The sequence below is a fragment of the Tursiops truncatus genome, chromosome 4, assembly GCF_011762595.2.
Source record: "Tursiops truncatus isolate mTurTru1 chromosome 4, mTurTru1.mat.Y, whole genome shotgun sequence".
Taxonomy (NCBI): domain Eukaryota; kingdom Metazoa; phylum Chordata; class Mammalia; order Artiodactyla; family Delphinidae; genus Tursiops; species Tursiops truncatus.
The window spans coordinates 88740538-88767662 of NC_047037.1; the positions used below are offsets into that span (position 1 = coordinate 88740538).

At 35.6% G+C, this 27125-nt stretch overlaps 1 protein-coding gene across 4 annotated transcripts in view; it reads right to left on the reverse strand.

The window, feature by feature from the left end:
* Positions 1 to 27125, reverse strand: part of DZIP3 (DAZ interacting zinc finger protein 3) — a 121889-nt gene that overhangs the window by 89928 nt on the left and 4836 nt on the right. For all 4 annotated transcript variants that reach the window (XR_002173832.3, XM_019922836.3, XM_019922838.3 and 1 more), the window contains exons 2-5: positions 18939 to 19040; positions 15271 to 15340; positions 11736 to 11891; positions 5781 to 5897 (exon numbers count right to left, since the gene is read on the reverse strand). Coding sequence is in view for 3 of the 4 variants with exons in the window: in XM_019922836.3 (XP_019778395.1) it covers positions 5781 to 5897; positions 11736 to 11891; positions 15271 to 15340; positions 18939 to 18970 (375 nt within the window). In the remaining variant the exon portion in view is untranslated. The remainder of the gene's footprint in view (positions 1 to 5780; positions 5898 to 11735; positions 11892 to 15270; positions 15341 to 18938; positions 19041 to 27125) is intronic.

The following is a 27125-nucleotide window of genomic DNA, read 5'->3' on the forward strand; positions in this document are numbered from 1 at the left end:
TTAAATGATACATTAAACAAGATGGACTTAATTAATATTTATAGGACACTCCATCTAAAAACAACAGAATACACATTTTTCTCAAGTGCTCATGGAACATTCTCTAGGATAGATCATATCTTGGGTCACAAATCAAGCCTTGGCAAATTTAAGAAAACTGAAATTGTATCAAGTATCTTTTCCGACCACAACGCCATAAGACTAGATATCAATTACAGGAAAAGATCTGTAAAAAATACAAACACATGGAGGTTAAACAATACACTACTTACTAACGAAGTGATCACTGAAGAAATCAAAGAGGAAATCAAACAATACCTACAAACAAATGACAATGGAGACACGATGACCCAAAACCTATGGGATGCAGCAAAAGCAGTTCTAAGAGGGAAGTTTATAGCAATACAAGCCCACCTTAAGAAACAGGAAACATCTCGAATAAACAACCTAACCTTGCACCTAAAGCAATTAGAGAAAGAAGAACAAAAAAAACCCAAAGTTAGCAGAAGGAAAGAAATAAAAATCAGATCAGAAATAAATGAAAAAGAAATGAAGGAAATGATAGCAAAGATCAATAAAACCAAAAGCTGGTTCTTTGAGAAGATAAACAAAATAGATAAACCATTAGCCAGACTCATCAAGAAAAAAAGGGAGAAGACTCAAATCAACAGAATTAGAAATGAAAAAGAAGTAACAACTGACAGTGCAGAAATACAAAAGATCATGAGAGATTACTACAAGGAACTCTATGCCAATAAAATGGACAACCTGGAAGAAATGGACAAATTCTTAGAAATGCACAACCTGCCAAGACTGAATCAGGAAGAAATAGAAAATATGAACAGACCATTCACAAGCACTGAAATTGAAACTGTGATTAAAAATCTTCCAACAAACAAAAGCCCAGGACCAGATGGCTTCACAGGCAAATTCTATCAAACATTTAGAGAAGAGCTAACACCTATCCTTCTCAAACTCTTCCAAAATATAGCAGAGGGAGGAACACTCCCAAATTCATTCTACAAGGCCACCATCACCTTGATACCAAAACCAGACAAGGATGTCACAAAGAAAGAAAAGTACAGGCCGATATCACTGATGAACATAGAAGCAAAAATCCTCAACAAAATACTAGCAAACAGAATCCAACAGCACATTAAAAGGATCATACACCATGATCAAGTGGGGTTTATTTCAGGAATGCAAGGATTCTTCAATATACGCAAATCAATCAATGTGATACACCATATTAACAAAGTGAAGGAGAAAAACCATATGATCATCTCAATAGATGCAGAGAAAGCTTTTGACAAAATTCAACACCCATTTATGATAAAAACCCTGCAGAAAGTAGGTATAGAGGGAACTTTCCTCAACATAATAAAGGCCACCATATATGACAAACCCACAGCCAACATCATCCTCAATGGTGAAAAACAGAAAGCATTTCCACTAAGATCAGGAACAAGACAAGGTTGCCCACTCTCACCACTCTTATTTAATACAGTTTTGGAAGTTTTAACCACAGCAATCAGAGAAGAAAAGGAAATAAAAGGAATCCAAATCAGAAAAGAAGAAGTAAAGCTGTCACTGTTTACAGATGACATGATAGTATACATAGAGAATTCTAAAGATGCTACCAGAAAACTACTAGAGCTAATCAATGAATTTGGTAAAGCTGCAGGATACAAAAGTAATGCACAGAAATCTCTTGCATTCCTATACACTAATGATGAAAAATCTAAAAGTGAAATCAAGAAAACACTCCCATTTACCATTGCAACCAAAAGAATAAAATATCTAGGAATAAACCTACCTAAGGAGACAAAAGACCTGTATGCAGAAAATTATAAGACACTGATGAAAGAAATTAAAGATGATACAAATAGATGAAGAGATATACCATGTTCTTGGATTCGAAGAATCAACATTGTAAAAATGACTCTACTCCCCGAAGCAATCTACAGATTCAATGCAATCCCTATCAAACTACCACTGGCATTTTTCACAGAACTAGAACAAAAAATTTCACAATTTGTATGGAAACACAAAAGACCCCGAATAGCCAAAGCAATATTCAGAACGAAAAACGGAGCTGGAGGAATCAGGCTCCCTGACTTCAGACTATACTATAAAGCTACAGTAATCAAGACAGTATGGTACTGGCACAAAAACAGAAAGATAGATCAATGGAACAGGATAGAAAGCCCAGAGATAAACCCACACACATATGGTCACCTTATCTTTGATAAAGGAGGCAGGAATGGACAGTGGAGAAAGGACAGCCTCTTCAATAAGTGGTGCTGGTAAAACTGGAGAGCTACCTGTAAAAGTATGAGATTAGATCACTCCCTAACACCATACACAAAAACAAGCTCAAAATGGATTAAAGACCTAAATGTAAGGCCAGAAACTATCAAACTCTTAGAGGAAAACATAGGCTATACACTCTATGACATAAATCACAGCAAGATCCTTTTTGACCCACCTCCTAGAGAAATGGAAATAAAAACAAAAATAAACAAATGGGACCTAATGAAACTGCAAAGCTTTTGCACAGCAAAGAAAATCATAAACAAGACCAAAAGACAACCCTCAGAATGGGAGAAAATATTTGCAAATGAAGCAACTGACAAAGGATTAATTTCCAAAATTTACAAGCAGCTCATGCAGCTCAATAACAACAAAACAAACAACCCAATCCAGAAATGAGCAGAAGACCTAAATAGACATTTCTCCAGAGAAGATATACAGACTGCCAACAAACACATGAAAGAATGCTCAACATCATTAATCATTAGGGAAATGCAAATCAAAACAATAATGAGATATCATCTCACACCCATCAGAATGGCCATTATCAAAATATCTAGAAACAATAAATGCTGGAGAGGGTGTGGAGAAAAGGGAACACTCCTGCACTGCTGATGGGAATGTGAATTGGTACAGCCACTATGGAGAACAGTATGGAGGTTCCTTTAAAAACTATAAAGAGAACTAACATATGACCCAGCAATCCCACTACTGGGCATATACCCTAAGAAAACCATAATTCAAAAAGAGTCATATACCAAAATGTTCATTGCAGCTCTATTTACAATAGCCAGGAGATGGAAACAACCTAAGTGCCCATCATCGGATGAATGGATAAAGAAGATGTGGCTCATATACACAATGGAATATTACTCAGCCATAAAAAGGAACGAAATTGAGCTATTTGTAATGAGATGGATAGACCTAGAGTCTGTCATACAGAGTGAAGTAAGTCAGAAAGAGAAAGACAAATACTGTATGCTAACACATATATATGGAATTTAAGAAAAAAAAATGTTATGAAGAACCTAGGGTTAACACAGGAATAGAGACACAGACCTACTGGAGCACGACTTGAGGATATGGGGAGGGGGAAGGGTGAGCTATGACAAAGCGAGAGAGAGCCATGGACATATATACACTACCAAACGTAAGGTAGATAGCTAGTGGGAAGCAGCCGCATAGCACAGGGAGATCAGCTCGGTGCTTTGTGACTGCCTGGAGGGGTGGGATAGGGATGGTGGGGGGAGGAAGATGCAAGAGGGAAGAGATATGGGAACATATGTATATGTATAACTGATTCACTTTGTTATAAAGCAGAAACTAACACAGCATTGTAAAGCAATTATACCCCAATAAAGGTGTTAAAAAAAAAAAGTTAAATGTCTATGGAGAAAAATATTGTTCATTCTTTTCATAAGCCCTATACTGACTAAAAGTATAATGGCCAACAGTATATATTTATAACTGGTTGGGGTTAGGAGTTTAGCTTCAAACTAATTTCAGTGGAAATACACATGTATGTTTATTATCAATGGGCCAAGTGCGTTTATAAACACAAACTCCCCTGTAACATCTAATTGGTTTCCATCTTAAACTTCCTATCTCTGCAGAGGCTCTGAAGCCAACACTACATGGGTTTGTATCTTGACTCCACTACTTACTACTTGATGAATTAAGCAAATTAGTTAACCTCCGTGCCCTAGTTTCTAATCTGTAAAATGGGAATAATGAGATGGGTTGCTTGTGAAGACTAAATAAGCTAATCCTTACAAAGTGCTTAGAACAGTGTCTGCTTTATAGCAAGCACTAATAGGTGTGAACTATTAGTTTGTAACTTTAAAAAAGCTAGCTTCATTAAAACTACAACAAAGTCCTTGTCTCATACAATTCTAAACAAAAAGAGCATTTGAGAACAAGATAAGATGCAGAATTGTGGTAATGCTATCATTAGATGTAGAATGTAAAGAATTTAAAGATGCAAGTGGTACATTTCTAACCTAAAGGCCCTGCCCTTTCCTTCCTACCTTCCCCCCATTAACAGAGAGTATCCCAGGTACTGGAACTAAATGTATATAGAGATGTTACTGGCAGCTGTCCCCCACCCCCACCCTACTGCCACTTCCTAAAAGGTTGCCTCGCCTCTCCCGGTGGCCTTGAGGAACAGAGAGAGACATCTGGATATAGCAGTAGGCTGCTCTGATTGTGACAATTCTGATTCTGCTCACAAGTGCCAACAACAGAGGAAACTTTTCCATTCTTAGTGTAAGACTCATCTTTGAAGTAATGCCTAAGTAGAGAAGGCTAAGCAATCAGCATTTGTTAATGCTGAGTTTATAGTGATTTATTTCACTGCTTAGCAGCCTGGTCACTGGGAGAAATAGCAGGTCTGCAGCATCCCAGAAGTTCTTGGGATTACATGTTGATGCAAACTACTTTTCTTTGTTCCCTCTTTTGACTCCATCTAGAATTCCTTTAGGGTGGTATATATACCTCTTAGAACCTGACCTGAGAATCCTAAAAAAAGATGATTTTTCTATGTCTTTGTATACTATTATAATATGGGATGTGGTGTCTTAGGCTACTTTGTTTGTTGCCTGGGTAGTCCATTCTTGAAGACAGCTCTAATCCATCTTCTACATGTGTGCAAAACTTAGCGTATTTTACTGATCCAAATTATTCAAAGGACTGATTTTTCCTTTTATGTCCTTACTATTGGTTCTTATTTTTGATGCAATGTTTACTTTTCCTCAGATTTTTCTCTATTTCTGAAGTATCATTTGACCTTGAACATATAAGTATGTCTTGTCAATTTTATCTCACATGATTACTCAATAATAGATGACAGAAGTTCCAGTTTTTACACATACAGAAATATCAGTAGAATTACATATAGAATGGATAAACAACAAGGTCCTACTGTATAGCACAAAGAACCATATTCAATATCCTGAGATAAACCGTAATGGAAAAGAATATAAAAAAGAACGTATATATATGTGTACCTGAATCACTTTGCTATACAGCAGAAATTAACACAAAATTGTAAATCAACTATACTTCAACTTAAAAAACAGAAATATCAGTAAAAAGAGGAGCTGATTATCAATTAGGGGGAAAGGAAGGAGTAGTTTTTAAAGTTCATGACTCTCCATTTCTAATTGGGAAAGCCCATTTTTAGGGCTTTCAGAAAGTTCAAGTTTACTCTAGAAAGTTCAAGTTTCTCTATTTAAGATGAACAATGTTATGGTAGGAAAGGAAACTAGAATCGGCTCATTAAAGAGAAGCAGTCATGAGAAAGTACAAGACATGTGAAAGAAATCAATCTATGTATACCTTTCTCTAGAGGTAAATGAGGAAAATACAAATTGGCCTACACCTTAAAATAAGCATACATTGACAGTTCTCTCATTGAAAAAATGTTGTCCAAGTCCATTATTTCAAACTTTCAAAAAGAAAACACTTACAGTATAATTAGTAGCTTGAATGTTCCTAAGTGCTGCTTCCAGTTGTGTTATTAAGAAACGTAAAGTCAAAGCAGGAACAATTTCCTCCCCATTTTGGCTGTTGGCTGCAACTTCTCTCTGTGGAAAATAATTTGGTTGAAAATTTCCTTAAGTTAGAGCAAATATCAACATTTATTTTTATTATACAAATAATACATGCTCATTGTAGAAAATTTGGAGAATAAAGATGATTTTTTAAAAAATCCACATGACCTAGATAAAATTGTTCTCATATTTGTTTGTTTTTAAGTAGTTCAAAAAATCATCTTTGTAACTACTTCCTCAAGATACTAAAAAGCACTCCTATGCCTGCTGAAGGGTTGGCAATGTCCACTCCTACTTCAGAAGAAAGTCATAATCCCACTTCATTCTCATACCTTCTATTCTCTAACATAGCTAAAAATCTTCATTCCAGCCCTGAATCTCTGGTAAATAGGAATGCTGGCTTTAAAAATACCAACACCAAGGCAAACCATCTTTTGCTGTCATCTAATTTGAACCAAGTTAATATAAGATTTATTATGTACCATAGTTTATTTACATAGATGAAATGAAAGGAATTAACTATGTCTTATCTTTGTGTCCATTCCCCAATGCCTTGTACCCACAAATGCTTGGCTTAAATTACATTATTTGTTTAATGATGTATTATCTATGTGGGAAATTTAATCTACACTTTCTTAACTTGGTTTCAAGTATACAATACTTCCCTGTTTTTCTCCTAGCCTAACTAGATACTTTACTTCAGTCTCCGTAACACTCTATTTAATGAACCTCTTCTCTATCAACACACATTCCCTAGATAAAGTAATCCACTGTCGTCTTTTTAAATAGCGTCTACACACTAACAGTTTTCCAAATTTATATTTAGAGCTCAGAACTATCACCTGAATTCCAGACTCATGTATCCAACCATATACTCAACAATATCTCTTGAATTTGAATAGGTATATAAAACATAACACTGAAGTTCCACCTTTGCCAAACAGTTTAGGTAGTTTCAGAGCAATATTCTCAACAAGAACTAAAAAAGCTGGATAAAATACAAAAAAACACTTTTTTTGTTTGGAAAGCTACCAAGGCACTGAAAATCTCTGGGGCCAACATTCAATAGAGGAGGAAGGCCCAGAGACAGCAGACTGACTTTTGGAGCCACTTACCTCCTTAAGGCAATTGCTGTATTCAGTTATGGCTGAGAGGCTGAAATGCTAGACAGAGCTTTCCACAAAGCTGCAGAGCTAGAGGGAAAATTGGAGTGTATGACCTATCAAGGAATAGGGGCTCTGGTAAACACCTTATTCTTTTGGTTGGGACCCTGAAGAAATTTACCCTTAGAGTCAAAGTGTCTGTTTTGGTTCCAGTTGGAAGCAGTAGTGGAGTGGTAGTGGAGTGGAGCAATGGTAGTGGAGTGGAGAAGGGCATCAGGGAAGAGAAAGCAAGCTTTAAATGAACAGATGTGTTATTAAGCTAGTTACCCACAGTGGATGACTAGGGTTAATACAACAGAAAAACATTGAAAAATTCAAGCCTCAGTATTATCCAACTTAAGGGGAGAGAGAACTGGGATATTTATATAATAATTCCCAAGGTTTATTGACTGAGTGCTTTCTGAGGTAAGGGGGGAGTATTAATTCCTTGGGATCTCTAAACTGCCATGAGAATTACAGCCTTCTGCAGTTCCAGAAAAAAAAAAAAAAAGGCAGGCTTCAAGTATAGAGATGTAGATATGAAAACTGGAAACTGTCCAGAGTATACTGAAATGATAGAGTTCAAGGGGCCAAGGGGTATGGGCAGGGCACTGACAGTATCTGCTACAAAGGGTAAACCACAAATAGACTCTTCTTCACAGAACAGAAGTAAAGCTTGGAGTCATCTCAGTCCCTAGTTGAATTAAGTGATCTGCAAGAAAAGCACAAATAAGCAAGATTCTGTCCTGTTTTCCTAGTTCTTCTCAAAAGAAGGTTGCTCTAAACCAACCCAGGCAGCCACTGCAAGTAGCAGAATTCTGTATTATCCTTTAGATGACTATGGAATTTAAAAATAATTTTATTGAGTTATAATTAACATATTTCAAGGTGTACAACATAGTGATTTGACATTTTTCTTATGACATCATCATGAAATGATAGTTGCAGTAAGACCAGTTAACATCCATCATTATATGAACTTTTTATAATATTATTGACTATGTTCCCTAGGTATATATTATATCCCCTTGACTTATTTATCTTATAGCTGTAGGTCTGCACCTCTTAATCCCCTTCAGACAAAATAGATAACTATGGAATTTGTACTGATGTTTTTATGTTCATTCATGATTTTGGTTCTTTTTGCCTTCTTTTTTTTTGAACATTCTTACCAGGCATTTATCAATTTTATTGGTCTTTTCAAAAAATCAAGTTTTGGTTTAACTGACCTTTTCTAGTTTGTTTTATTCTATTTCATTAGTTTTAGCTATCTTTATTCTTTTTTCGCCTGTTTTTTAATTTGCTGTTCTTTCCTTAGCCTCTTGAATTTTATGTTTAGATGACTTATATTCAACCTTGCTTCTTTTTCTATTACATGCATTTCAAGCTATAAATAATCCCTGCAACACAACTTTTATCTAATAACACAAATTCTGATATATGTTTTTCATTCAGTTCCAAAATTTATCTAATGTCCAGTGTGCTTTCTTCTTTGATCTCTGGTTTAACTAGATTAGACGTATATATCTTAACTTAGGAACAATGGTTTTCTAGTTTATCTATCTGTAACTAATTTCTAAATTAATTGTACAGTTGTTAGAGAACATGCTCTGCATGTTCTGATGTTTTGAAATTTGATGAGATTTGCTTTGTGAACTAGTATACCATCAATTTTTGTAAATGTTATATGCATTTAAAAAGAATATACATTTTGTCACTGTTACACATATATAAGTCAATTACATCAAGTTTGCTACAGCTCTACTAATTTTGTGTTCATGTTCTATTACTTATTAAGAGAGCTATGTTAAAATCTTCCACTGGGATTGCTGATTGGTCCACTTCCCCTTTAGTATTACCAACTTTTGTTATTACACATAACATTTCTGAATGTATTTGGGTCTACTACTGGAATTTCTCTTGTATTTTCTACACTTGTCTGTAGAGCCAAGAGCAAGTAACACAATCTTTTAATTATTAGAGCTTCATAGTAAGTTTTTTTTTTAATTTATTTATTTAATTTATTTATTTTTGGCTGTGTTGGGTCTTCGTTGCTGCGCAAGGGCTTTCTCCAGTTGTGGTGAGCGGGGGCTACTCTTCGTTGTGGTTCATGGGCTTCTCATTGCGGTGGCTTCTCTTTTTGAGGAGCATGGGCTCTAGGTATGCAGGCTTCAGTAGTTGCAGCACGCGGGTTCAGTAGTCATGGCTCATGGGCTCTAGAGCACAGGCTCAGTAGTTGTGGTGCACGGGCTTAGTTGCTCCGCAGCATGTGGGATCTTCCCAGACCAGGGCTCAAACCTGTGTCCCCTGCATTGGCAGGTGGATTCTTAACCACTGCTCCACCAGGGAAGTCCCCATAGTAAGTTTTAATATCAAAGTGGGCAAATTCCCAGTCCTTCTCTCCCACACTTCTCTTTCGTAATTTTCCTGGCTATTCTTCCCTTAATTTCCCTTTAGAACTAGCTTTTAGTAACAAAAACAAAAACAAACAAACAAAAAGAAACAACAAAAAAAAACCCTTTTGTTATTTTTATTGGAATTATATGATATTTGTACATTTTAATTTCAGGAAAATTGACTTCTCTATCACATTGTGTCTTCCTACATGTATTGCTTCCCATTCTGGTCTTCGTATCTTACCTTTAATAGAGTTTTAGAAATTTTTATTTATTGTTTTAATATAAAGTATTGATTTCTAAACTTAGTGTAAAAAAATCAGTGTGTGGGGGTACTTACTAAAATGCACATTCCCAGACCTCCCCCCAGAGATTTTGATTCTTTAGGACTAGTATGGGGGTCAGATAGGCTCACGTAAGTGGCTTAGGAAAAACTGTGAGAAACACTAGTTTATATCTTGTATATTTCTTAAGTGTTTTCCTGGGTATTTTATCTTTTCTGTTACTATTAAAAATATTTTTCTTTCATTTTTACCTTCTAACTGGTATTGTTTATATATATAAAGCCTACTGATTTCTATTTCTTATTGTGGTTTCTGGGTGATTTCCAAAAGATAAGAGGGAAATAGTGGCATTATTCCATCAATTTCAAACCAGAATTCATACTTGTGGTAAATTACCACACTTAAGATTATAGCTGTATATAAAGTCTTTGGATATTTTTAGAGTTTTTTATATTTTTAATCATAATAGTATTAATTTGTTTCATGGAAATAATTAATGATATATTCTTTCACAGAAAAGGTAAATGTGGCCTTTTCAGGACACCTATGGTGTTCTGTCTCTGCCCCCCAATTAACTGTCACAAAGAAGAGAAGATCATTTTCTTTAACTTCGGGAAATTCCATTAATTTACAAACTGATACCCATCTTGTGTTGAAAGTTTCACAACTTATTATCTAGAAAAACTATTTCTAAGATGCAAATTGACAATATATTCTCTAAAATATTTATCTCATTAAAAAATCCAGGTCTTATTATTTTTCTTTATATTTTACATTTTTGAAAAATCTGTCAGTATTTTACAAATTAGGAAAACTGAAAGCAGTTTCCTCTCCCAGAGTGGCATGTTGTGAGTTATTAGAATAAACACTAGACCTTATAGTCAACAGCTTATAAGCTACTAACCCACATTCCTATCATTATCCTTGAAAGGCTAGCATCAGCTTTATTTAATTAATAAAAGTGTAGAGTCAAAGCTGAAACCAAAGCCCTTCACAAGATATAAGATGGAGATGTCAAGACCTTAGTGGCACTGTTATGGTAAAGAAAGAAAGGAAAGAAAGGAAAAAAGGAAGGAAGGAAGGAAAAGGAAGGAAAAAGAAGGAAGGAAAGGAGGGAGGGAGGGAAAAAAGAAAGAGTGAATGAAAGAAAGAAAAGAAAAGAGTCATTGTAAAATAATAGGAAATGCATATATAATAAGAAATACATATATTGATCTGTCCCCAGTTCCTGCCAATATTTGGTCTTTGCCTCTGGTTCCAGACACAGAGCTCCTAAAACCCTTGGAATTTCCTGGATGATAGGAGTGTCTTTTGTTCTAATGAGGTGACTCTCAGTGGGCTTCTGGATGGAGGCTTGGTCACCAGAAAGACCAAGCCATGATTAGAAGCTTGGAAATTTCAGCACCATACCCCAAAGAGGGAAGAGAGGCTGGAAACTGAATTAATAATTAATCATGCCTACATGATGAAATCTCCACAAAAATTCTAAAAGTATGGGCTTTGGAAAACTTCCAGTTTGCATATACACATGCCAGGAGAGTGGTGTACCCCAACTCCAAAAGAAGAGAAGCTCCTGCACTTAAGACCCTTCCTTGCCCTATGTATATCTTCCTGTGATTGTTCAGCTGTATCCTTTATCAATCATATCATTTATCATGTAATAAACTGGTCAACGTGTTTCCCTGAGTTCCGTAAGCTGTTCTGGCAAATTACTGCACTCATGAGGGGTCATGGGAACCCCAATGTATAGCCAGTCAGTCAGAAGTACTGGGGCAACCTAGTACTGGTGATTGGCATCTGAAGTGGGAGCAGTCTTGGATTGGGCCCTTAACTTGTGGAATCAGTTGCTAACTCCAGGTAGACAGTGTCAGAATTGAATTGATTTATAGGACACCCAGGTAACGTTGGAGAATTGACTGTTGCGGACTAAACCCACACATCTAGTGTCAGAAGTGCTGTGAGTATGGCAGTAGTGTGAGAGTAAAAGAACACAGTGTATCATATACACAGACCTACACTTCTGCTCCAAATATCAAATTATGATCTTACCTGCATAGTTTGGAAGGAAAAATCTTCTTGTAAGAACTTCTTGATGTGAGGAACCACACCTTTTGGTAGAGTATTAATTGCATTCAATAATTTCTTCACTTCTAATAGCAGGTTAACAGGGACAAGATCAGTAGGTATGTTCTTTTCCTGTTTGTCCTAGAAGACATTATTAAAAATTTACACAATTATACATGTTCTAATTTACTCTAATATTAAAACCAGCTAAAGTATTTTTTTTAAAAAAGTTCCTTTACATGCTATATGTAGATCACTCTGACAGACTACAATAAGAATAAGACATTCTCTCTGCTCTCAAGGAACTTACAACATAGCTGAAAGTTTAAGACTAAAACTCAAGAAGCTTTAATCTAAGGAAGGCCATCATACATGAATTTAAAAGTTATAAACAAAGCATAGATTCTAAGATGGGAATAATTATGTCTTTTTTTGATGGTGGTGGTATGGGAAACATGAATGATTTTAGGCTTAAATGTGAGTGAAGCCTTAAAAAATGGTTGCCCTTGAGAAAAACACAACATGTACTGAACTGGTCCATTTAAGGCATAAAAAATGCTAAGTTTAAAATATTAAATAGATTATTCTACAAAATAATATGAAAACTATATCCAACAGTGCTTTTTACGTTATGTGACTAATGTTTCAGCTACTAAACACAGCAATTTGAAAATGAATAGTTATAATACTTTAAATTATAAATAAATTAGTATAATATAATGATTCTACATATAATCTCAATTCAATCAGAGCCGAATAAATAGTAATAATCTTGGGACTTCAGGAACTGATCCTACAGACTTAATAAAGCTGTAGTTAATGGTTAACTGATAGCTATATAGTCAAGTCTTGCTGGATTTTCTATTAACATTAATTGTGAGGAACGAATGGGCAATAGAAATGAATAAAGATCCTGGAACAGATGGATGATGGCCTTCCTTCAAACCTTAACAAGATACCACAGTCCTTACACCCTGCTGAAACTTTGGGAATATGAATATGTAGCCACTGACCTCTGTATTTGAGAACAGAAAGGTTATTACTGCAGAGGCCATGTAGAGTCACTGAAAACGCAAAATAGTCACTGGTGTGTGGTAACTGTGACTGCCTGGTTTCTAACAGACCTGGAACTACCCAGGAAAGTAACTAGGAACCAATAATGTCCACAGCAGGACTACTACTCTTCCTCTTCCTCCTCCTCTCCACTTCTGGTTTTGAGTCTTAAATTGAGATTCCTTCATTCCCAACAACACCCAACAAACACATCTTACATTTTACGGTACTTCATTATATTTACACCCAAAAATGTAGGAAATGTTAACAGTTTGCTAAATCTCAGTAAAGAGTATATAAGTGTTCATTGTAGTAGTTTTGCAACTTTTCTGTAGGTTTGAAATTTTTCAAAAAGTTAAAAAAAAAAAGCTTCTAAAAAATAACCAAACAAACCTTTATAAAGAATGACCATTGTCACACTGTTGGTGGGAATGTAAATTGATACAGCCACTATGGAGAACAGTATGGAGTTTCCTTAGAAAACTAAAAATAGAACTACCATACAACCCAGCAATCCCACTACTGGGTGTATACCCTGAGAAAACCATAATACAAAAAGAGTCATGTACCAAAATGTTCATTGTAGCTCTACTTACAATAGCCAGGACATGGAAACAACCTAAGTGTCCATCAACAGATGAATGGATAAAGAAGATGTGGCACATACACACAATGGAATATTACTCAGCCATAAAAATAAATGAAACTGAGTTATTTGTAGTGAGGTGGATGGACCTAGAGACTGTCATACAGAGTGAAGTAAGTCAGAAAGAAAAAAACAAATACCATATGCTAACACATATACATGGAATCTAAAAGAAAAAAAAAAAGGTTCTGAAGGCCTTAAGAGCAGGACAGGTATAAAGATGCAGACGTAGAGAATGGACTTGAGGACACAGGGAGGGGGTAGGGTAAGCTGTGACAAAGTGAGAGAGTGACATGGACACATATACACTACCAAATGTAAAATAGATAGCTAGTGGGAAGCAGCTGCATAGCACAGGGAGATCAGCTTGGTGCTTTCTGACCACCTAGAGGGGTGGGATAGGGAGGATGGGAGGGAGACACAAGAGGGAAGAGATATGGGGATATATGTATAGCTAATTCACTTTGTTCTAAAGCAGAAACTAACACACCATAGTAAAGTAATTATACTCCAATAAAGATGTTTAAAAAAAAAAAAGAATGACCATTGTCAATAGTGCATATATTTCAAACTAAGGTCGATTCTGTAATCAAAAGTCATTGCAGAATCATCTAACACTAATTACCAAATTGATACACAAGTAAGATTATGGCATGAATAAAATTTTTTCAACAGGAACTACTATAAGCTTCCTGTTTGTTAAATAATCTTATTATAAATACAATTTTAATTTTTAAGTTAGTTGTCAAAATATTTGATGCTCAATCCATTTTTGCAAAATAGATTTAGCATCTAAGCCAAATTAACGTTAAAGTTTCCACCCCCTTTCCCTCTGTATTCCGAAATCTGTATCTAGAAATGGCTTTTCTGGATCCAATCCCCCGGTCCAAGTATACATATTGAACATATTGTATTTCATCTGCAAAATTTTTTACAGTGATAACCTCATGCAGGTGAATACTATGGTTATTTTACGTTTATATATTTTTTCTCCTCCTAAGTTACTGGATAACCTTTATTAACAAATGAACATCAATCATTATATAAAACTATGTGGAAAGTAAAAATTACACTAACAAGAACCTAACAAATACCTCTCATCCATCCTTCACTAAACATAAATACATGTGGTATTCACAAACATGTGTCTGTATTTTTTTCGGTACGCGGGCCTCTCACTGCTGCGGCCTCTCCCGTCCGGACGCGCAGGCTCAACGGCCATGGCTCATGGGCCCAGCCGCTCTACAGCATGTGGGATCCTCCCAGACCAGGGCACGAACCCGTGTCCCCTGCAATGGCAGGTGGACTCTCAACCACTGCGCCACCAGGGAAGCCCTCTGTATTTTTTAATCTACCATAAAGTATATTGTCACTGGCAATAAAAGCTTTATATTAGTGTATAATTCAGTTATTCATTTAGAACTGGAGGTTCTGACAGTAAAGATGATAAAAACAAGACGAGAATTAACTTCAGAAAGAACTCAATGAAATGTCTTACTAAATAAAATTCTCTATGTATGTTTTATTTCTATGTGTATAGTGTTCACTTTGTTTGAATTTTGCTTTCAAAAGACAAATAAGAGATTTCTTACAATTGATTGTGGGATGTTTCTGGGCAAGTCAATTCAATTATCTACTAATTTTAACCGACAGGTAGGATTGGTGTTTAGAATGATAACTTTGAGACACAAATATCAATTATCAAAGAAAGATTTAGTGATGACCACTAAGGTAGGAAAATTTTTAGCAGATAATTAAATTGATTAGATTTAGCATTCTATTCTCATAAAGCATTAGTTAACTGACTACATTGTCTCTTACCAGTTGATCCGTTGATTTTTCTACCTTATTCTTGGTTTCCTCCTTAGCCTGCTCCTCCACAGGAAGATCCCTATTTTAAATGAAAAAGCATTATATTCAGAGCATCTCCTTACAAATAACACAATTAAACTGTAATAGTAAAGAATCTGACATGCGAATTTTTGCCCGAAAGTTTCAGAAGTGTAAACAATATGTACCAAAGACTGGTAATAGTGGTAGAAGCCATATCTCTTTAGGAACTCAAGTTAAAGAAAAGAAATTATGCCATGTCCTTACTGGATAGTGGCAGAGAGAATACAAAGCTGATGTAAAAAATTTTTCATCTTTAACAAACACACAATAGACCAAAATAATGGGAAAAAATAACTTTATAGCACTGTTTCTCAATGTAAAGAAAAAAAAGGTTGCAAAGGTTGATTTTTGATTTGTGTGTGTACGTGTGTGTGTGTGTGTGTGTGTGTGTGTGTGTGTGTGTTTATGAAAATAATTGAGGTCTGGAAAGGATCTATCTTACAGACATCTTTTTTTTTTTTCAGTTTCCTGGCATTGCAATTGTCCAGTTTTTCAAAATGGCTTTTTAAATTGAGGCAGAATATCATATTTAGAAATTATTAACTATTTTTATAAAAAGGAATAACAAGTTTTGCTTTTGAAATGGGCTTGAAATGTGAACATATGCAGTATTATTTACTATATGGAAAAATTCATTTATAAAATTGCTTTTGCCTATATACAGCACCATGACACAGGATTCATAATAGAAGAACCATAACATAGGGTCATATATGATTTATATAATTTTCTTAATCTTATACACTAGCAGAGATAAAACTGATGTGAGAAACTTATGTCAATTGATTGACTTATTCAGAATTGTACTTTGTAAATATTATCCTATTTTACTTCATATTTATGTACTCATTTGACAGACAATCATTTATCATTTACTATGTGCTGATTTTGTCAGGGGAAACTGAGACATAAACAATGCAGTATTGTCCACACAGTGAAAGTTTCAAACAAACAATATTTCACAGTATGAGTCTCAGTGCTCTTTAAAATATCATGGTAAAGAGAAACCTGTTAACTGTTTTTTCCTACACTTCTAAGCCCCACTACAAAAAGGAACACAAGGAACTGTGTTATCAAGGAATGAAAAATACTGCAGCAGTATTCTGAAGCCTCTCCATGTTTAAGAGTACAAAAGGTACTCAAAATGGATACTCTACTTGCTAACTCCATTTCATGATAATTCACTCCTTAACCCAGTAGTTCTCAGTCCCAGATGCATATTAAAATCACCTGTGAAGCTTTGGAAATATCCAGATGTCCAAACTCTACTTCAGAGCTTCTTAATCAAACGTGTGGAACATGAGCTTCTATATTTTCCATAGGTTCCATAACAAATTTTGATATAAAAACTTAATTCATCTGTACTGCCTCCCCAACACTGAAATTGCTCTAGTAAAAGTTGCTAATGAAATCGTATCTGCTACTACAATAGCTTTGTCTTAGCTCTTCAATCTACCTAGCTTTTCTGCATTACTTAACATTATCCATCATATACTCCACCCCTCCTTGAAAACCTCCACATCCTTCGCTGCTATTGGTTCTTCTCCTAGCCCCTCCAGCTGTCCACTTCTCAGTTTGTACCACTGGCTATCTCTCTTCCTTTCATTTACCTTATTCATCTATTATTTTAATAATATTTAATATAGAACTGCTTACATTAACACTATCAAACCATGCTCCCCATGTATTAGAACAGGAAGGTACATCAGTGGTCATATATGGCAGGCTACTTTATTTTGTAGATGGGTAAATTAATGCCCAGAGAGGTCATACACTAGAAAGCAGCAAAGCTAAAACTAAGTGCAAGACTAGTATTTTTCTTTTGCTATTCTGCTACTTTTACCACCTGTGTACTTTATTCTGCTGCTGGGAGAAGCTGAAATTTTGGTATAACAATATACCTGAAATATTGAATATATATAGTATACAGTAATGTTCCATTTTTAGCCCTCTTTTTTCTTAGTACATTTTCTACTTAAATTAATCTCATTTATGCCCATGAGTAAACACTCCTAGATAGGATTCAGGTCCTTCTTATTGAACTACCTTACCTTCAAGTCTCTAGCCCAATATTTGACATAAAGTAGGCACTCAAATAGTTATTGAATGAATAAATATAAAAACAAATAAATGAGCAAACTTCCATGAACTCAAATAGCACCCCATTCTAATGATTCACAAATCTATTTCTGCAGACTTAATCATTCTTTGATGCTACAGCTACACATTTCCTTCCACCTACTCGACAATCTCCATAAGAATAAATTAGCGACACCTCAGTCTGGCTTATGTCCAAAGCTGAACTCATTATCTGTCCTCTCTTACTTTCTCAACACACATTAAACCTGTCTCCTTTTGTGATCCTCATATTAGCTAATGTTACATATTTCCTTCTGGTCATTAGAAACTTTCAAACCAACTCTACTACTCTTTTGCCCCTTTTCTCACATTTAAGTAGTCAAAGAATTCTGTTGATTCTAGTTCTGTAAATCCTTCCTCTCTTACTATTTACTATTCCTATCATACAAGCCTTCATTAACTACTTCCTGAGCTATTACAATTGTCATATCTTGTCATCCTTCCCACTATCAACAGAGGTAGTCTTCCCAAAATACAGTGTAAAATTTCATTTCTCTTCTTCAAATGTCAATGGCTCTGTACAAAATAAAGCTAAACTCCTTACCAGGAGTCAAAATCCTCCCCAAGAATTTAAATACTTTTTCTTGCTGTTTCCTCAGCCAAATGACCTCCCATCTGCTCTGTTTCGACACCCATCAAAAGCCACCTTTATCCTTTAAAGTTCAGTTCAAATGTCACCTTGTGGAAACTCACTGAACCCCACTCAATAATTATTGTTCCTTTCTATATATAGCCACAGCATTTCTACTATAACACTTAGGCATGCATTTTGCCTAAAGATAAAATAACTTTTTATATATCTTCCTACTATGTTATAATTCTCTCTCAGTACATACATTTTGTCTTAGTCTTTATTCCCTAAGTACAATGGAGGTAAGTAAATACTTGTAAAACAACACATTGCTTATTATATGAGACAGTGAAAGGTGGCAAGGAGATCTCCAATACTAACCTGCTCTTTAGTATTATATGGGAGAGGTACAAGCAAGCTGAACTTTCCCTAATTTGAGGGGACAGATTGACATTTAGCCTACGCCCAGTTGAACCACTCAGTAGTCTTCTATGTTACGCTTAGGTTACCTTCTATAAAATGGGAATAATAATAGTATCCACCTCACTGAGTTGTTATGAAGTTTATATAAGTTAATGTTGGTAAGTCTATGTAAGTGCTTGTTAAATGATAAATAAAACATTACTTTGTTGAGAATGGCCCAGGTGTGGCAAGCTATGGTTCATCTTTCAATTCTTAGCTGTTTACCAGGGTGTGGTCCTTAGAGAAATTTTCTAAAATTAGATTTTACCCAGTTTACATCCCCCACTAATCAAAATTGCTAAATTATCTTGAAACGTAAGGGTATCTCATTCACACTAGCTTCCCAAAGTTATGTGAAAAAGACCAATGTCGTGTCTTCAAAATGCAACAACTGCAGTTGGTTTTTTGTCAACCCATCCCTTACCTCACAAAAAATTCTTCTGGTAGAGAATCCATGCTGCACAATATTCTCTTGCAAGTTTTATTCCAAAGCTTGCAGACTGACTTTTACGACTGCTGTTTAAAGCTGTAAGGAAAGTAATACTTTTAGTGGGAAGGTAGAAGGATTTCATTCTTTCTTCCCACTATCTAAATAGTACATAATCATTAAAGAAAATTTTGAAACTGCTATAAAACAAAAATCACAGTTTCATCATCTAAACATAAATCACTACCTATATTTTAATATACTTAATATTTTCCAAGCATAGATATATCTTACCAATTTGTAATCATATTGAATAGGGAATACTCAGCATTACATTTTTCACCACTGAACACTATATCAAAATCATCTTTCATGTTATTTTATACTCCTAGTAAACATTCTCAATGGCTACATAACAACTGGTTGACTGGGGTTTCCTTGCCCATTTCCTTACAGTTGGACATTAAGATTGTTTCACATTTTTTTCATTATAAATTAGTATTGTGATAAACTGCACTGCCTATGAAGGCTTTTCTATATTTATGATTAATTCCTTACAGTAAATTATCAGAAATAGAATTCCTAGGTCAAAAGACACAAATATTTTAGGCCTCTAGGTGCATATTGCTAAATGGCTTCCCAAATGGTTTGTAATAATGTATTTCCCAGAGGTATAAGAAGTTTCTCTTTAACACAATCTTGATAGCACTCATTGTTTTATTTTCTTTTAGTCTAAAAATAACATTTAGCTACTTTTCCGGGATGTAAAGAACTCTTGCATATTTTCTAGTTCAGATATCAATGGATGTTGTGGATATTTCCTGAAGGAAAAAAAAAATACTGAGGCAAAATAAATGAAAACAAAGAGGAATAGTGTATTATTAGCATATCTATTTATTTATATTGCTCTCTATTTAACTACCCCAAGACCAATTCTTCTAAAATTAGTTCCATTTGATCTCTTTTGCTGAGAGTTCAAGCCTCCAAACTCCATTGCCCTCTGTTAGACTGACTTCCCTTTCTGATCCCACTGTACATAAGCCCAGGAAGTGTTAGAGTGAAAGTAGGTAAAACTATTGCTTGGTGCTCTGGGGCAAAGAAAGAAATGATGAGAAAAAAGAAAAGAAAGTGGCAGCAACAGCATAAATAAAACAGACCTAGAGTGCCTTGCTGCCAAGCACAAGACTGGATAAAGTTTCTCATTTGTTGCCTCTAGACTGCTTATTTATTTCAGTAACTGGGTAGCCAGTTTCTCTAACAGCATATTAATATACAACCATAAATTAGATTGATAAGAGCTTTTGGAGGCCCATTACTAAAAGGCAATTCAGCAGAGGTAATTCTTAAATCAAGAAAATATATTCCACAAGATCATCTGTAAGTCACCTGTTAAGAATTCAGATTGTATTTACTCAAAGGAACATTGTTTTAAATGAGGCCGAGTCTCCCAAAAAGTCAGAAAAAGCCAAAAACACATAGAGGGGAAGAAAGAACTGTAGGACCTGAACCATCCTAAGCCTTTAGGGTTGAGTATCCTATCATTAACAAACTTATGGGGAGGGGACAACTCAGTTCCTGGTGTAAGGGCTAAAAGAAGTTCTGAGGGGATCATCTGAAAAACAAGTATTCCTAATCATGATACTAGCTATTTTCTGTATTTGACTCACATCAGCTCTCAGTTACACAGAAAGGCTGGAGAAACAAGGGTAATTCTGCAACAATTCAATGTTAGCTGATACTTCTTAATCAAAACACAAGTGGAAAGATTCACACACACAGACTCACACTAAATTCCCTCATTTAAAATGGAGCTTTCTAACACGTCTTAGTTTCTTGCCCATCCCTAATAAAACACTTCTTGCTGTCAGTATGAATATAATTCACCTATTCAGAATCTAGTTCTGTACATTATTTTGTACTTTTAGTCTTATTTTAAAAACTCAGTATACAAAGTCATATGCCTATTAAAATTTGCATTCTCTATTCAAATACTGTTGAAATATACAACCTAGAGCCCATAATGAAGCAGAGAGAGGTTGGACAAACCTTGTTATTCTTTCACACTAATCAGATCTGCTTCATTTCTTTAATAAAGCTGTATAGAAAAGGGCATGGCTTTGAGAACTGTAGGACTGTGATCAAACTTTTTCTTTTATGGTTTCCTTAACCTCCCTGGTTATTTTAATACAAAGTAACAGGCATTATTTCATAGCCAGAGCATACAAACGTGTGCCTTTTCCAGACAAAACAATCCTCTCATTTTCAGAATTTAAAAGCTCAGACATGGATAATTCCCCTTCTAATAAGCTCTCCTTCAGTTAGTAGCTGTTTGCACAGATCACAGTGAGGCTGAAGAGAAAGGAGGAAAATCCTCTGGCAACAAGGCAGAGAGGATGGAAGGCCTATGCTAAGCTATTCAGTGTTCAGCTTGAAAAAGAAAAAGATATAAAATTAATCAATAAATCAGAAGCTATTTGGATCCTGAATTAAGAGTTAAGAAAGGCTAATGGCTTTCTTTTTCAGCCTGCTTTAAAATACAACCTGATGTGAATCTCTGTGATGAAAGGTTTTCCAGAGGAGGATCATCAATCCCATCATTTCCCAGAAACTGAGCTGATATGTGTGGCAAGCCCTACCGGCAACAGTGGCAGCAGTAGCACTTTACAGCCTCTGCTGGGAATGAAGGTGTAAGTGCCTAGCAACAGGAAGGAAGTAGCCAGCCTGAAACGTTACCACTGTATTTCTGAAATAATCCGAAGCCCTTACCATTCTAGAAGAGGCTGAAGGAAACCTTTAAAATCAGTGTTAACATGGGAGAAATGGTGAATCCAGTTTCCCCTGGTGTATTCGTTTCAATAGACTTTCCCTGTCAGCAGGAAACTTTACATTTACTCTGCCTTCCTGGAATTGAGAAACAGCTCTTCCGCAGGAACTATTCAGGTTCTGGCTGGTTGATCACAGGGCAAGTTAAAGTTCAGTGTCAATTTACAGCACACCTTTATCCACCAAGCAAAATGATTTTATCTGCAGGCTGTTTTACTGGTTGGAAAATAAGGTACTGCCATCCATTTCTTGAAACAGTAAAATACCTTTCTTACTGCTCCCTCTGAGCTTCCAGTTACCACTTTTCCTCTTACCTAATGAAATTATAACAAGCTTTTTTTAAATTGTAAAGGCTTTTCTTTCCCTACTTTTAAAGCTGTGCATATTCACATCAAAGTAGGCACAGCTCTTGTTTATAATTTTTCAATCATTCATTTAAACATTTACCTTGTAGCACTCCTGTCACCTCCCTAAACTGTATATTATATAAGTACATTGCCTTTAAATCCACTCAAATGATCATCTTAAGTCACCTGACCAAGTTAGAGGCTCTAATTGGCCAACAAGGTTACATTTCAATGTGTGGGTGATGTTCCATGGTCCCATGAATTTGCTACCCTTGTCAGCTCTGGCACTTACATATCACACAATGCCAGGTGGGAAAAGTGAAAAGTATCAGTGTAAAAAACAGTAAAAATAAAGTTTGCTTTTCTCAGTGCTACTAGCTTGAAAACAAAATAATATACTTGGTATTTTTCAGGACAGGAGTCCAATTATAGAGAACTTTCCTTATGCCAACTAAATCAGGGTTTCTTGGCACTATTGACATTTGGGCTGGATAAATCTTGGTTACGCAAAGTTATCCTATGCATTTTTAGGATGTTTAGCAACATCCCTAGCTATCCAGTAGATGACAGTAGCAACTATCTCCCATCTCTCAGCCCCACTGTGACAAGCAAAAATGTCTCCGAACGCTGCCAAATGTCCTCTAGGGCACAAAACTCTCCACAGTTGAGAACTACCTACCTAAATGAACGAGTTAAAATGAAAGGTTAATTAAAAGAACATAGATTGTTTTCAGCAATAAAAATAGGACCATCCTGTTATTAGGTATCATGTATTATATAAACACAACAAATCATTTGTCTACAAGAAAGAAAAATGACAAAGTATCTCATTTAGTTTCCATCAATGTCAAAAGTAAGTTGAGAGGATGCATATAGAATTGGTAGTTAAGAGCACAGAGACATTGGAGCCAGTCTGCAAGGGTATGTAAGTCAGCTTCGACACATACTTGCCATGCAACCTTGTGTGGAATTAACATCTCAGTTTCCTCATCTGAAAAATGTGGATAAAGATTATCCATGCTTCACAGGGTTGTTGTGAAGAGTAAATGTTTAAAACATGTAATTGAACAGTACCTGGCACATAGTAAGGACTATGTAAGTGTTCCTATCATCATCTTGATTTAATTTTGTTTAAATTTGTGGTGAAATTAGTTCACTTTTCTTACAATTCTCTACCTTAGAGAAAAGCTATTGTATGAAAAGGAATGGTAATAATGAGACTTTAAGAATTGGGACAAAAAATTTTTTCAAATATATCCCATATGGTACAAATGGCAGCTTAGTTTGCATATGTTCAGCACTTTGCATTTTTCACATCAGCACATATTCATCTGCCACATTCTTTAAACTGCATAATATGCCGTTGTTAAAAATTTATCATTTTACCAGACCACTATTGATAAATACATTGTATCCAGTTTGTGTGTGTTTGTGGGTTTGCTTTTTTTTTTGCTATGATAAACAAAGTTGCAATAAACAATCTTGAACATGCAACTTGGTAAAATTTTAAAATCTATTTTAAAAGCTGAATTTACTATTTCAGCACTGAATTAAATGTACTCCAGAAGTTCATGGGTCTGTTAATAAAGAAAACCCTGATAATGCTAGTTATCGCTTCTGCTAGATTTTACCAAAAGAATTCCAAAACACTCCTTAAAGTTGAGATGTGAGATGTTTTAGCTACATATGAGAAGTACAGTAACCAGTTCAAGGCTGAAAAAAATATGAAGAGGACATTTTCTAGGAATAACTCAAGACATTTTGATGGGAGTTCCTTAAAACCAAACTTTTAACCATTACTGATCTGACTATATCTGCTAGCCAAGCAGCAACAGCCATTCTCGGTGGCTTTGAAAGGAGTAAAGCAGGTGTTCTATGGCTCTAGCACTCTCAAAGTCTATTTCTCACACGTTAGATAGATGCAGGTAAACAAGAAGGGCTAGGGCCATCAGGTTAAACTCAAAGAATAACAGGTTGAGGTTGTACCATTAGTTTATCAGCTGTGTGAAGAATAGGCGAAATATACTGATTATTTCATTTTCTAATTTTCCATTAATTTCTTCCATTTTGTATTTGTTTAGGTTCTTGGCAAGGCCTCAAAATGAACATACCTAGGCAAGGGAGGCCAAAACACTATTTTCCCACAAGGAAAAAATACATAGTTTGCTTAAGCAAACTCCAGGACTGAGAGACAATGGTTGGAAAATCTTTGCAAAAGTTATCAGAAACCAAACATATTTTCTGCCCCAAAATATCAGGGTACTCACTGTCCATCTCAGCTCTTGCCATTTAGCAAAGATCATTGTTAGCATTATCTGGCAGTTTATAACAGGAAGCAAGAAACTTGCAATGCATACCCAATGCCCCATATTTATAAATCTGCCAATATAGGGAACATCCTTGCCAAAATTAGCATCTTGTCTGAAGCAGGTATTTGATTCTCTTCAGATCTATTCAGTCACTATTCCTGAACTTACACAAGCAAACCTACAGAATATATACATTAATTTGTTAAAAATATATGGAATGTACTGTACCTACAAAAATATGCACAGGTTAGAATTTACCTGAAAAAAAATTCCAAATATTAAACTACCCATCAGTTTCAGGTTATTTACAGATAGCACTGCCAAAACCATGCTGTTCAAAAATGTAGCTTGGACTGTTAGAAGGACCGTATGTTACCCCTAAGCAAATTCTCCAAAAGTGGAATATTTTCAGCAATTTAAAAATATTATGTTGTCATAACAGTTGTTAGACAATAATGGGAAAGAAAGGAAACAAGACAGAATGTAAAGACATGACACGTGGAGATGATAATCAAGAATGGAATGGAGAATACAATATGTACTTGACTCTCCCACCACCAACGACCCTACCCAAATCCAACTTGATTCTCTGTCAAGGTTAAAGATTTTGGAGAAGTCCCCAATTTTTTTGATCACATACTTCTAAAGCAGTAAATTCTGAAGATATATGAATACACTGAAAATATATGACTAGCAATTCATTTATGCTATTCATGCTATTGTAGGTACTACTATAATATAAAATTTAAAAAATGAGATTAAAATAAGCAAAAAGGGGCTTCCCTGGTGGCACAGTGGTTTAGAGTCCACCTGCCGATGTAGGGGACACGCATTCGTGCCCGGGTCCGGGAAGATCCCACATGCCGCGGAGCGGCTGGGCCCGTGAACCATGGCCGCTGAGCCTGCGAGTCCGGAGCCTATGCTCCACAACGGGAGAGGCCACAGCAGTGAGGGGCCAGTGTACCGCAAAAAAAAAAAAAAAAAAAAAGCAAAAAGTAAAGTTCTAATATTTGTTCCCACACCCTAACAGTCAGTTTCACATATCTCAGGTGTGCATATTCTACTTTGGACAGCCCTGTGTCAGAAAATGACTTCACATTTTAATTCAGGAAACAGATATATACCCATTTCATGAACTTGATAATATCTATTTCCTAAAAGACTAGAAATTTTTAAATGAGATATGCAAAGGGCCCTGCTCTGCACAAAGGAGGCTTTCAACAAATACTAGTTATAATTAAAAATGATTACCATACCTTAACTTAAAACAAAAGTATGTCATTTTCATCTTTACTTATCTGTAAAATTAGATTCAGAAACAATGGATAGTACCTTTTTTTTTTAAAAGGAAAACTTCTGATTTGGGGCTATGAAATTAGATGTGAAAATGCGGGATAAAACATTTACCCAAATTATCCAAACCTTGTATTCTTAATCTAGAGTTGAAGTCTGTGAAATGTACATTAAAAAATCATGAACTGTCTGAAAAGTAAGAAAGTTAATTTCATGGTTTGGCAAATTAGCTTAATCATAATACTTGATAGTTGGGAGAGAAAACAGGAAGAAGAATAATTACAAAGGGAGAATAATTTTGGTTTATTTAGGTTTTCTGGCTTTGTGATGAAGGTTAACATTTCTGAAAATTCAGAGTTGACATTAACTGTGCAGACTGTTTCCTGGCTCTGTATAAAGGGTAAAATCAATTTAATATTAGTACATATCTGAATTGTTTTAACCATAGTGGGGACACAGTATCCAAATGACCCCATGCCTAGACCTCTGCCAATTTTCTATCACTGATTTCTTTGCCTTGAATCTTTGGAACCTGGGCCAATGGAATTTCCGTTCTGCTGTTTATGCCTATTGAATAAGCTCTTAGTTTTAGATTTGGCCTCATGCCCTCACTAGCATGGAATTCCCAAAGTCAGGAAAATTTTTTTTCTTTTTCTAAATCCCTTGCTACATCCCCAGTGCCTAGTACCTGGCGTACTTTAAGCATGCAATATTAATTTAAAGAATGAAGCCACCCATCCTTCTGCATAGTTCAAGGCCTCTGAAGGCAGAAGAGTGAACCTGTATGTAGATTAAGACTTCCTTCTTTGTTGACCTAGAGTCTTTTTTTAGAAGTCAAAGCAGCCCAGATACTGCAGCTAAGATGGATCCCTATAGACAACCATGGGGTCAAGATAGGTCGCCTGTCCTCCGGCAACTACTTCTCAGTATTTTTTATTGGTTCTTCACATCTCTCCAACCTCTAAATACTTAAGTACTTTGGGGTTCAGTCTTTTCTATCCTACTCACCCTATATCATTTAGTCTCCAGGCTTTAAATTTTTATCTCTGGCCTTGACCTCTCCCTTAACTACAAATAATATATTCAACAGCCCAATCAATAGCTCCCAGATGTCTAGTAGACACCTTGTCATAACTGAAATTGAGCTCAAGATATCTCCCCTACCCCACAAAACAGCTAAAGCAGAGCTACCCAGCCAAGTCATGCCTTGATCAGACTAACTGCACTCAACCCACAGACCAAGAAATAAATGTTCATGGTTTTAACCACTGAGTTTTGAGGTGATTTGTTATGCAGCAAATACTGATCAATACTCCACCCTAACTAAAATTGCAATTCTCCATCCTGACTCTGATATTTCCTATCCCCCTTCCCTGTTTTTTCCTATACTGCACTTATTACTAACGTTAATA